At 46.6% G+C, this 12,708-nt stretch overlaps 1 protein-coding gene across 12 annotated transcripts in view; it reads right to left on the reverse strand.

Annotated features, from left to right (window-relative positions):
• The window catches only part of LOC125106256 (maestro heat-like repeat-containing protein family member 1), an 82,725-nt gene that overhangs the window by 16,523 nt on the left and 53,494 nt on the right, over window positions 1-12,708 (reverse strand). For 10 of the 12 annotated variants that reach the window (XM_047740067.1, XM_047740073.1, XM_047740069.1 and 7 more), the window contains 11 exons: window positions 9,077-9,181; window positions 8,251-8,386; window positions 7,692-7,789; window positions 6,931-7,080; window positions 5,268-5,422; window positions 4,887-5,022; window positions 3,867-4,060; window positions 2,939-3,076; window positions 2,618-2,735; window positions 2,056-2,196; window positions 1,553-1,726 (listed from right to left, as the gene is read on the reverse strand). In XM_047740067.1, the coding sequence (XP_047596023.1) occupies window positions 1,553-1,726; window positions 2,056-2,196; window positions 2,618-2,735; window positions 2,939-3,076; window positions 3,867-4,060; window positions 4,887-5,022; window positions 5,268-5,422; window positions 6,931-7,080; window positions 7,692-7,789; window positions 8,251-8,386; window positions 9,077-9,181 (1,545 nt within the window). Of the gene's footprint in view, window positions 1-1,135; window positions 1,320-1,552; window positions 1,727-2,055; window positions 2,197-2,617; window positions 2,736-2,938; window positions 3,077-3,866; window positions 4,061-4,886; window positions 5,023-5,267; window positions 5,423-6,930; window positions 7,081-7,691; window positions 7,790-8,250; window positions 8,387-9,076; window positions 9,182-12,708 lie in introns of those variants that run through there. The other 2 variants (XM_047740077.1, XM_047740068.1) reach the window with 2 other exon arrangements.

Genomic DNA, 12,708 nt, shown 5'->3' on the forward strand with positions numbered 1-12,708 from the left:
GGGATCGAGCCCCACATCGGCTTCTCTACTCACCAGAGAGCCTGCTCTCTGCCTACTTGTGATCTCTGTCAAATAAATAAATGAATGAATAAATAAATAAATAAATAAATAAACTTAAAAAAAAAAAAGACTGTGGAACTAAAATCCTAGACAATGTTAATCTATGATATGGGAGGGTATCATTAGAGTTAAATCATTCTTTTTAAAAAAGAATCAGGGGCGCCTGGGTGGCTCAGTGGGTTAAGACTCTGCCTTCAGCTCGGGTCATGATCTCAGGGTCCTGGGATCAAGCCCCGCATCTGGCTCTCTGCTTGGTAGGGAACCTGTTTCCCCCTCTCTCTCTGCCTGCCTCTCTGCCCACTTGTGACTTATCTCTCTCTCTCTCTGTGAAATAAATAAATAAATTAAAATAATAATAATAATAAATTTTTTAAAAAGAATCATTTATTTATTTTAAAGAGCTAGAGAGAGCATGTGAAATGGGGGGAAGAGTCAGGGGAGAGAGAGAATCTCAAGCAGACACCCACTGAGCAGAGAGCCTGACACAGGGCATGATCCCACAGTGCTGAAATCATGACGGGAGCTGAAGCCAAGAGCTGGACACTCAGAGGATGAAGCCACCCAGGCACCCCAGAGTTAAATCATTCTAAGGTCCTTTAATTGTTTGGGTGGAGGATAAAGATATTATCTTCAGGCTTTGTTAAGTATACATGGTGAACTTTAAAACATGTAAAAATGGATGAATCAGGTGTTGCTTGGGCAGCTCAGTCAGGTAAGCATCTGACTCTTGGTTTCGGCTCAGGTCATGATCTCAGGGCCGTGAGATCAACTCTGGCATCCGGCTCCACTCTCAGAGGGGTGTCTGCTTGAGATTCTCTCTCTCTCCTTCCGACCCCGCCCACCTCAAATAAATATATAAAATCTTTTCAAAAAAAGAAAATAACTAGATGAATCAGACATTGACCCTGCCATCATGGAATGTCCAGGCTCACAGAAGATATGAGACCCATACAAAACTAATTCAAATCCAAAATTCGAAAACAAAAGATGCCAGAATAGGGGCATTGAAAGCATGCATGTCTGCTGTCAAGTCTATTTTGGCTCTAAAATTCTACCATCTGAAGGGAGGCCAAGACACAAGGTGGTATTGCTCTGGGCAGTTCAGATTCCTGAACCCTTGGGTCCTTTCCACAAGGCTGCTAGCCTTCTGGGGTTCCTGTGTTGTCTGGAAAGAGGGTAGAGCTGTGAGTTGTCTCCCCACTCTTTGCTCCAGAACCAGTTTCATAGCAGTGTGTCATTTTTTTTTCCTCCAGTGGTTCCTGGTGGGAGAATAGGTAGATGAGTGTGTCTGGGTCTGTTATAGGGAATGCATCGGGGACAATCTTATGCACGGCTTCAAGTAGCCAAGTCTCCTTCTGGCTGCCCTTCCATGACTTCAGCCTTCCACCACAGCCCCACAGCCCTGCCCCATTGCCCTCAGCTCAGTTTCCAGGACTCCTCTTCAGCCCCAGCCCATATGTTCCCAAATGATCCTAAGGATTTAGGCCCATACATCATTGATGAGTGGACGAAGTTGCTTGGAGATGCTGCAAAAAACCACTTTTGTGTCCTCTCCCTTCCCATGACAGATGATGTTCCGTAGGCTCTTGACTGCCTGCACTGTTACCCGTGCTTCATTCTTCAGCAAGTCTCGCAAGAATGGAACCTGGCCCTTCAGCGATTCTGACTGTTTGGAAGAAGGCAGAGATCACTCACCACCTGGGGATCGTGCAACCCTCTGGGAACAGGGTTTTGGGAAAACACATGGGTGTCGAAGAGAAACAGACATGGGCAATCTGGGGGCTGGATGTGTCCAGGAAGTAGAAGGCCGGTGCTCACGGGGTTTGGGAGGCCCGATAACCAGTCTATGTAAGTCTACAGACCAGATGTTGTGCTGTCCTAGGATGAGAGGTTGGGGAACATGCTAAGCCCAAGGTCACTAAGAGACCCCAGGGAGGTAAATTAAGCACTTCAAGGACTCAAACTTGACTCCCATTTGGTCCTCCCCACTCTTACTTGTCCTGGGTGCAGTGCCAGGTTACTGATTCCACGAAGCCCGACTTCTTTCATAATGAGGTTGGGGTCTTTGACCCACTTGATCAGATTGCTCAGAAAGTCTTGTCCCAGAGTCTGAGCCACTGACCGGTGCCAGAGGAGCTGTGGGTATGAGGAGACAACCGCTACGGATGGCGAAAGGTTCATGATACCCAGTACCCACCTCAGCCCTCCCTTGGTCCCCCACTCAGGTAAGGAGTATGTCCGGTTGAGAGCAATGGCAGATCTGTACAAATGGGCTGGAGACTAAGATAAGGAGGGAGGATAATGCTGGTAAGGTTTGAATCTTGAGTCAGATGCTAGGATCCACGGATCATTCTGGAGGCTGAGCTACTGGCCCCCTCTGCAGGCTTTCTTGCTTCCTTTAACCAGGCACCTGAAGTGCCAGAGAAGGAAACCTCACTTTAAATGGCTCAGTCTTATTCTGTCCTCTTTTGGGGACTACTTATTTAACATTTCTGTTAAGTACTCCTCAGCCCAGGAAATGAATGGCCCAGGCTGTGGGCCTTTCCCCGGGCTTCACCTGTGCATAGAAAGTCCTGGCCAGGATCTTTTGATGGTAGCTGGAGCTATAGAGGTAGTTTCTGACAAGGTTGAGGACCCGGTGCAGGACGGCAGGCTCACAGGTCTTCACAATGCCGCTGGGGTGGGACACAGAAAACAGTTGCTGAGGGGCAAGGAGGTAGCAAGGGACCAGTGTGCATGAATAGGGAAGAAGTGAGGGCTGAGGAATCAGGAGACCAGAGGGCTGGGAGCTGGGGAAGGGACAGCTGAAGGCTGGGACTTGGGAACTTGGGGTCAGGGGACTAGAGTGGTGCCAGGGTCACTGGGGAAATAGCCTCACCTTGTCAGGTCCATGATCCCTATGTAGTAAAACCTGGGGCAGGACAGAAGGTCCCAGCAGTGATGCTGATTTGCATAGGTCACCACTCCATCATATGCAGCGGCCAAGAACACCAACTTCACGACCTCCAGGGCACAACTGAAGGTCACAACCATTGGTGAAGAAAAGAAAAGGACAAAAGGGTGGACAAGGCATTATGTCCTCATTTGTATCCTGTGCTGGGAAGTCAGGAGATAGTTTCCTGTTCTGGTTGCTGTGTTTTGTTCTCCTGCTGACAAAAATCCATGGTTCTTGTGAAACCCATCTCTGACTGCCCATCCACTCCTTCAGCTTTGGCCCTCATCCAACCACAGAGTCCTACAAAAAAAACTATAGAGAGATCTTAGTGCTTTGGTTTTCCACTTCTGCTCTCCAAGGGCACAGAATGGGTTTAGGATATAGATTTACCTCCACACCCATCTCATCAGAAATTCTCTGCTTATTGGGTCTATTTGTTTTCATTTAACATAAGATTCCATTTGAGTAGAATGTCCTGAGGTTTAATTTAAAAAAAAAAAGTGTGACAACCACACATTTAAGAGTCAACCCCCATTTTCGAGATGAGAAAATGGAATCCCGCTCGTTGACTTGTGCAAGACAGCAGAACTAGTGACAAAGCCAAGCCAGCGGTCAATGAGATTCGAGTGGTCATAACCACATGGAGAGAATGACCTAGATGTGGGCTTGCCCTGCCGCCCACCATCTAGTTGACTCTTCCTGTGCAGTTACAAACAGGGACATGAAATGTCGAGTGAGTCAGCTGAAGTGTGCATACAACAAGAGAAATGAGAAGCTTGAAAATATGTGAGAATATTCTAGCACATGGGTTGCCCAGGGCCTTCTGGAACTGGCTAGTCCCAGCCATCCATCACGAGGGGGTTAGGCTTACCTCGTGGGGTCAAAGGGCTTGCTCTTGCTGCCTGGGCCCCCCTCCTTGCTATACACCACCATCTTCTGGGGGACATTTTGCTCAATCACCCAGCAGAGATGACATAATATAGCCATCAAGAGCCGGGGGTAGAGCTCCTGGACGGCCTCCTGGCACAGGGACCCTGATAGCATCTCACACAGGGCACATGTCACCTGGGAGACAGCAAAGGAAGACATAAGATGGTACCATGGCCCCATACACTGAGTCCCATGCTGCCCTCCCCATCACTGCCCAAATGGCACAGTCACTCTGACTCAGGCTCGTAAGAAGCCCTCTAAGACTAAAAGCCCACCACTCTTCCTTAGGGAAATGAGATTGCACACAGGCAGCCTGCTTTCTCTTCACTCCCCCGACATCAAAAAGAGAATGGGAAGCAACTTGAACTTTTTAGCAGAAATGATGTGGGGACTACTTTGTCTACTCTGGGCAACCAAACCTCTTTTGCTTCCAACCCTCGTGCTACCCCCCAGGCCCTGGAAAAAGGAGTGCCAGCCCCAGAATCAGGAGACAGAGAAAACTGCTTAGCTCTAAACATCAGTTTCCTTTTCCAAAAATGGGATCAATCCTCTTTCTCTCTACATCACTCAGTTCTTAGATATACAGGTGGAAAAAGGAAGTAAAGTGCAAATCGAAAGTATAGCATTTCCTTAAAGGTTTATCTATTTATTTTAGAGACAGAGAGAAAGCATGAGCAGGAGGAGGGCCAGAGGGAGAGGAAGAGAGAGAATCTCAAGCAGATTCCCCGCAGGGCACGCAGCCCAACAGGGGGCTGGATCCCACAGCCCTGAAACCAGGACCTGAGCTGAAATCAAGAGTCAGATGCTCAACCGACTGAGCCACCCAGGTGCCCCTTGAATGTACAGTATTAGTGAATGCTCCTCTCTAAGACCTGCTCCCACCCTGCGGCCCTTGACCTTCAGCTCTGCCCTTAAGTCCCAGAACAGTAAGTCTTTGGGTCCCCCCTTCCCTCATGCTGACCGCCACAGGCTGGAAGGCCATCTCCTCAGTCTCCTCTCTGGAGTGGAGTTTTTCCAGGATGCCGATGAGCAGCTGCAGGACACTGATCGTGGTCTCTCGCCGGGTGCCAAATGCCTTCCATAGGGCCAGACTGGTTCTGTAGGACCCGGGGACAGCTATGTCATGGGCCCTGGTGACCAAGCTCCTAAGGGCTAGTCTGGTCTCGAGCCCATGAAGGGCTGGTTCTCAGGGTCTAGACTTGGCCAGAGAACACAGAGATGAAGTTCGATTGGTGTGAGAGGGAAAGCATCCCTGTGCAGTGATTTTTGTGTGGAGCTCGGGCTAAGGGAGGGGAGGGTTTGCTGGGCTGGAGAATGTGTTCCCAAGCCCTGGGAGAGGTACCTATCCCAAGGCAGGGACTTGCTGAGAAGCAAGGGCACGACACTGTGGGTGTTGTTGCCGGCCAGCAAGCACACTCCCCGCACGACCTCCTCCTTTGTACTGGGCTCCAGCTGGGAGTTGAGCCGTTCCAGAATCCCCTCCACGATTTCCTCAATCTAAAGGGAGGAGCCACAGGAGTCTCAGTGAGCCTTCCCGCCTCCTTCCTATCTACCAACTCCCAGACTCAAGGGCGTCCTTGCAATCCTGCCAGTGATACTCTTCTTAAGGCTGAGTTCTAGGGTGCCAGAGGCCAGACCAGCAGGGGTCACAAAAAGAACTCCAGAAGCTCACGGAGGCCTGCTATGATGAAGGCCTGCCCACAGCCCAGAGTTCAGAGAGTCGCTCCAAACTTACTTGGGAGACACAGGAGACTCCAGGAAGGAAGGCAAAAACCCTGGGGACACTTCAGGACTTTGTCTCCCCACTGAGATCAACTTTCAACCCATGAAACTGCAGGGGCAGTTAGCACTGGAGGTGGGTGTACCACAGGACTCTGACTTGGCCCTCAGATTCCTGATATACGGGTCTCCAGGAAGTCCATTTTATTCTACTACTTCAAGGACACACCTCCATTTCTGGTACCTAGACCAGGAAAGTCATATAAATGAGTGAAGGCAATGGGTGTCAGGAGATTCAGAGAGAGGAAAGCCTGGAGAGCCCATGCCACATATAAGAGGGACCTTGGCTGCCCATAGAGTTGCCCTATGTGGCCTCATTTTAAAAAATTTTTTCAGTGGAGTGGGAAATGTGGATTTCTATATGTTATTTTTTTTTTTAAGATTTTATTTTTATTTATTTGACAGACAGAGATCACAAGTAGGCAGTGAGGCAGGCAGAGAGAGAGAGAGGAGGAAGCAGGCTCCCCACTAAGCAGAGAGCCCGATGTGGGGCTCGATCCCAGGACCCTGGGATCATGACCTGAGCCGAAGGCAGAGGCTTTAACCCACTGAGCCACCCAGGGGCTCCTCTATATGTTATTCTGAAAGAAATTTTACTCAACGCTCAGTCATTCCATGAGCTTGCTGGTTTGTAATCCTCAGCCTTACCCTTCCCAGAAATTGAAGCCCCCTGACACCCCTAGGCAATCAGGGTGAATCCCCCCACAACATTTTCTTGTGCTCTGGCCACTAGGCCTCCCGGCTGCTCATACCCCCACATGTGGTGGTAGTTAACTGATGAGCCAGCCCACCAGATCAAAGGCAGAGCGTTCCAAGTACTCAGGAGTGCAGCTGTCAGAGCTCACGGAACTCCAGAGAAAATCTAGCCCAACCCTATGTTTCCTTTTTTTTTTTTTTTTTAAAGATTTTATTTGTTTATTTGAGAGAGAAAGAGAGAGTACAAGCAAGGGTAGCAGCAGAGGCAGAAGGAGAGCAGACTCCCTGCTGAGCAGCAAGCCTGACATGGGGCTCCATCCCAGAATTCCGGAACCATGACTTGAGCCAAAGGCAGACACTTAGCCGACTGAGCCACCCAGGCGCCCCCCAAGCCTATATTTTAAAAGTGAGTTAATCAAGGCCTCCAGAGGAGAGGGACTGCCCAGGACTCTTCGGCTGGTTAGGGACAGAACCAGGGGAGAGCCCAGAAGGGTATGCTGGCCAGAGCTCCCACCACAGCCCCACGCTACCTTAATCATGTCTCGGCCCCGCTCTTTCATGACCGCGCTCATCAGCTGGGCCGCTGCCAGAGACACCTTGGCCTTGCCGTCAGTCAGGCCCTCCATGGCCGTCAACACCAGGGTGGTGAGCTGCATCTGCGTGAAGTACTCTGCAAAGGCCTGCAACAGGGTGGCGTCAGGCTGCCTGCCTGGGGGCCTCCAGCCGGAGATAGCCCATCCCACCTTCCTGTTAGGGCAGGTGGAGAGAGCCTCTCCTGGGAACCTGGAGTGCTTTGTCCTAGGCCTGTGCTGTCTGCCTAGCACCTAGAAGACCCTTTCCCTGGGAACAGAGTCTTTGGGGTTGGGAGGGAGAGAACACTGACCTCAGCGGCTCTGAGGGGCTCACAGGTCAGAGGCCCCAGGGGCAGAGTGCTAGGAGAGAAGGGCTGAGACCAGGATCCTGGGTGATGGGATCTTTGAGGCAGGGACTGAATCTACACATCACTGGCAAAGCATCATTAGCATGAAGCAGATGCTTCTGGGGGAGAACGGGTAAGGAAGGTGCATTAGGACCCAGGATGCTTAGGGGGAAGGTGGTGGGAGCATGCGGGGAAAACATCCCCCAAGGCAAGAGTTCACAGGCCGCAAAAAGAATAGAAAGGAAGATGGGATGGAAAGGAACACCCCCCCAACTACCCCCCCCCCCCCCCCCCGCAGCCTCAGGGTCTAGAACCTGATGTAGGTGAGAGGCCGAGGCTCTTCCCACTTTGTCTCCGGCACTGCCCCCTCACCTTGGCAATCTCGAAGGTGTTGTTATAGAACACGTTGGCGCTGTAGACTTCACTCTTGCCCTCTTCTTCCCACAAGCCCTGTTTTTTCCTTCCCGTCTCTGAAACAAAGACACCCAACCCCACCCCTCAGACACTCAGAAGGTGTCTCAGGTTGCCCGCTTTCCCATCTGCCCAACCCAAACCACCCACTGAACTGAGTCAGCTTGGCATAATGTGTGGCCCGTGGGGAAGGGAGTAGAGAAACGAGCAGTAAGATCATAAGGAACAGTGAGAGCCAATGTCAAAGGAGCCCCCGTGTTGCCTGCCTCAGAGCAGAGACAGAGTGGGGTCAGGGTATAGGGCTCAGCCAGAGGAGGACAAACTAATTCAAAAGAACTGTTTGCTTAGTAGCTATTTTGTCCCAGGAGGGTATATATCGGGGTCTAGAGGCAGGTTCCTCGTTGGAAGGAAGATGCTCAGGGAACTGCTTAGCTCTCACTCTTCTAGGACAGCATGTGAGAGAATGACCGAACGGAGGTGGGAGGCCAGAGCAGAAGTGAAAAGAGGAGATTCTCCCTACGCTTTTGCAGCAGGAGGATACAGTAGAGGTTGTAGACAGCCTGTGCAGACAGGAAGCAGATGTTGTCCACTGGGTCCTGGCAGCGTATGGCCAGCAGCCTTACCAAACGCCCCAGCCGAGTGAACTCGATGTCCACCTGGGGAGGAGAGCTGGAAGTCACAGGTTACCCCAGCCACTCTCTTAGGCTGAGTCAAAGCAAGAAGAGAGGAAGAGGGGATGCATGAGAGATAGGAGAGGTGAGACTAGGTGAGATTAATGGAAATGGACTTAGGTGTGTGGGTCATAGTTTTGGAATGACCTTACACTGTCCCTCTTCTTTGCCTCTTGACACGGCACTTGTTCTTGGAGCCTAGCTCAAATGTCCCCTCCTCTAGGAAGATTTCCTTTCACTTGTACTTCATTTGTGTTGTGATCTTTTATTCCTACTGTATTTGGAGTTTTTACAATCATTATCGCCTTCTATTTAAGTTTGTTCTATGCATGCTTCTCTCCCCAGTTGGACAGTAAAGCTCCATGATACATAGATGTCTCGGTCATCTATGCATCCACTGTAACACCTGGCATGGTGCCCGGCACAAGGCAAGTATTCGGTAACTGCTTGTTGAGACGAATGGAATCAAACTGAACCCAGTGGAATGGAATCGAATTGGTGATTAGGGAAAAGACCGAGGGAGAAAAGAGAGACGACAGGATGCACAAAAGAAAATAGAGGATGGGGCCAAAGAAATGGAGGGTAGGATGAGTAACTGAGGCTAGGTAATATGTGATGAAGTTTGTGGTAAGGGTAGGAATGAGCGCCTAGACTCCAGGGCAGGCTCACACTTACTCCAACGTTATTCGTTTTTACAGTGAAGCCAAGAATACGGGCAGCACACCACATGGCCCGTTCCCTCTCATTGTCCTTTTGGGAATTCAGCCATGTGTCCAGAACCTAAAGGAAGAGGAGAATGAAATGAGGGGTGAGGGGTCTGTTCAGCTATGTTCCAGAGGGTAGAAATGTAACCTGAACTTCTGCAAAGGATCAGGACAACACTTCTGAGAATAGGATTTCTTTTGCTTATAGGCTGGTTATATATGGCTTTGACACCAGAAGCTTCATTCTTCTAGCCCCAAATTTTGCCTTATCTAGGTGCTAGAAACATCTTCAATTAGTATCTCCTTTCAAATTAAGGCAGTGGCTCTGAAATTATATTGACTGTAATTCATTTTAATGGGTCAACATACCCCAATGCCCCCCCTACTAATGTTTTCCCATTCTTCAGTAGAAAGGGAACTTGGTAATAACAAATTACAAAAATAACAAATAACAAAAATAACAAAAAAGAATCACTGTATTCACAGATTTCTGGCTGAATTATGTATAAATATATTTAAGAAATATAATTATGGATGATTCCTATTTGGAACACAATCTATAAGTGTCTCACCATTGGTAAATTATGGGCCCTAAATACCACTGATCCCAAGATGCACTAATATGTCCATCTACAGCAATCCATCTGGCAATGATGGGTCTAACCAAACAGCAATTTATAATTGAAAAAGAAGAAGAGTAGCAGATGAAAAATCTACAACAAATGGAAGAGAAGAGTAATGCTGCATTGATAAGAAAACACATTCTTCCTGAAGATATAAGAAATTCTAGTGGGAAGGCCGCAAGTCTTCCTCATAGCCAAACTCTGACGAAATGTCCCAGCGCCAAGATTGTGGTCTCTAAACGCCATTTTTCTCTAAGAGCAATCATTGTTCCTTGGAGTAACAGTTCGTTCCAGGACTGGGACAGGAAATATACAAGATATTATACTGGAGAGCAAGTCTATGGAAGACTATGGAAGTCATGTTAAAGGGATTCAGGAGCCAACCTAAAGAGGCTCTCATTAATCAAAGATGGGATCATTAAGAATAATAGTTGTAATTGATCAAAATATATGAAGCATTTCAAAATTCATTTTAAATTCAAAAGATACTAGAGAAACAACCCTTGGTAGTCATCCTTGGAGAATATTAGGAATTACTTCATTACTTGGACAAATGATAAAGAAAAATGATCCAGCATTTATCTTGTCTTTCTTATATAAGCTATACCTCAAACTAACCAAATAACTTATAAAGGCAATTTCTCTTTGTAGAAGAATTCCCGATAAAAATGAGTAAGGAGTGAAAGAATTACAATGTCATCATTTTGCAAAAATAAGTAGAGGTATGTTCATTCAACAGAATACTACATAGAAATAAAAAATGATCTGATGCGCATGTAACAACATGGGTGAGTCTCACAGATAAAATATTAAAGGGAAATAATATAGACACCAAAAAGTACATATTATAAAATTCTATGCATGTGAAGTTTAAGAACAAGCTAAATTAATCTATGTGATAGAAGTCAGAATACTGGTTATCAGTGGTTATTCAGTGGAAGAGGAACCTTTTGAGGTATTGGAAATGTCCTATATCCTGATCTGATATTTATACATATGTAAAAATGTATCTAAGTATACACACAAGATTTGTACACTTTACTGTAGCAAGTGATATCTCAATAACAAGGTCTTTCTTTAAAACGAATATCCCCAATTTTCAGCCACTAATCAATTAATGAATCAAAGCAGTGATCACCAAAAGTAATGAACAGTAATGATGTGATACTTTATGTGGAAAACCCAAAAGACCCCCTCTCTCTCTGCATCCTCTCTGCCTACTTCTGATCTGTCAAATAAATTAGTAAAATCTTTGGGGTGCCTGGGTGGCTCAGTGGGTTAAAGCATCTGCCTTCGGCTCAGGTCATGATCCCGGGGTCCTGGAATGGAGCCCCACATCAGGCTCTCTGCTCAGCAGGGAGCCTGCTTCCTCCTCTCTCTCTCTCTCTCTCTCTGCCTGCCTGACTACTTGTGATCTCTGTCTGTCAAATAAATAAATAAAATCTTTAAAAAAAAAAAACAAAAGACTCGGTCCCCAAACTATTAAAATTCATACAGGAATTCAGTAAAGTGGCAGGATATAAAATCAATGCACAGAAATTAGCTGCATTTCTATACAACACCATCAAGACAGAAAAAAGAGAAATTAAGAAGTCGATGCCATTTACAATTGCACCCCAAACCATAAGATACCTAGGAATAAATCTAACCAAAGAGGAAAAGGATCTGTACTCAGAAAACTACAGAATACTCATGAAAGAAATTGAGGAAGACACAAAGAAATGGAAAAACATTCCATGTTCATGGATTGGAAGAACAAATATTGTTAAAATGTCTATGCTACCTAGAGCAATTTACACATTCAATGAAATCCTTATCAAAATGCCATCAACTTTTTTCACAGGAATGGAACAAATAATCTTAAAATTTATATGGAACCAGAAAAGACCCCGAATAGCCAAAGGAATGTTGAAAAAGAAAACCAAAGCTGGTGGCATCACAATCCTGGACTTCAAGATCTATTAGAAAGCTGTTATCATCAAGACAGTATGGTACTGCTTCAAAAACAGACAAATAGATCAATGGAACATAACAGAAAGCCCAGAAATGGACCCTCAAATCTATGGTCAACTCATCTTCAACAAAGCATGAAAGAATATCCAATGGAGAAAAGACAGTCTCTTAAACAAATGGTGTTGGGAAAATTGGATAGCCATGTGCAGAAGAATGAAACTGGACCTTTTCCTTATACCATATACAAAAATAGACTCAACGTGGATGAAAGACCTAAATGTGAGACAGGAATCCATCAAAATCCTTCAGGAGAACATAGGCAGCAACCTCTTTGACCTCAGCTGCAGCAACTTCTTCCTAGACACATCACCAAAAGCAAGGGAGGCAAGGGCAAAAGTGAACTATTGTGACTTCATCAGTATAAAAAAAAAAAAGAAAGGATGAATACCCAAGTTTTGTAGCAACATGGACAGGACTGGAAGAGATTATGCTGAGTGAAATAAGTCAAGCAGAGAGAGTCAATTATCATATGGTTTCACTTATTTGTGGAGCATAACAAATAGCATGGAGGACAAGGGGAGATGGAGAGGAGAAGGGAGTTGAGGGAAATTGGAAGGGGAGGTGAACCATGAGAGACTATGGACTCTGAAAAACGATCTGAGAATTTTGAAGGGGTGGGGGGTGGGAGGTTGGGGGCACCAGGTGGTGGGTATTGTAGAGGGCACGGATTGCATGGAGCACTGGGTGTGGTGCAAAAATAATGAATATTGTTATGCTGAAAAAAAAAAATTAAAAAAAAAAAAAAAAAGCTTTTGCACAGCAAAAGAAAACAGTCGAAAAAACCAAAAGATAACCAATAGAATGGGAGAAGATACTTGCAAATGACATATCAGATAAAGGGCTAGTGTCCAAAATCTATAAAGAACTTAGCAAACTCAATGCCCAAAAAACAAATAATCCAATCAATAAATGGGCAGAGGGGGGTGCCTCGGTGGCTCAGTGGGTTAAAACCTCTGCCTTTAGCTCA

The sequence above is a fragment of the Lutra lutra genome, chromosome 8 (genome assembly GCF_902655055.1).
Source record: "Lutra lutra chromosome 8, mLutLut1.2, whole genome shotgun sequence".
In the NCBI taxonomy this organism is placed as follows: Eukaryota; Metazoa; Chordata; class Mammalia; order Carnivora; family Mustelidae; genus Lutra; species Lutra lutra.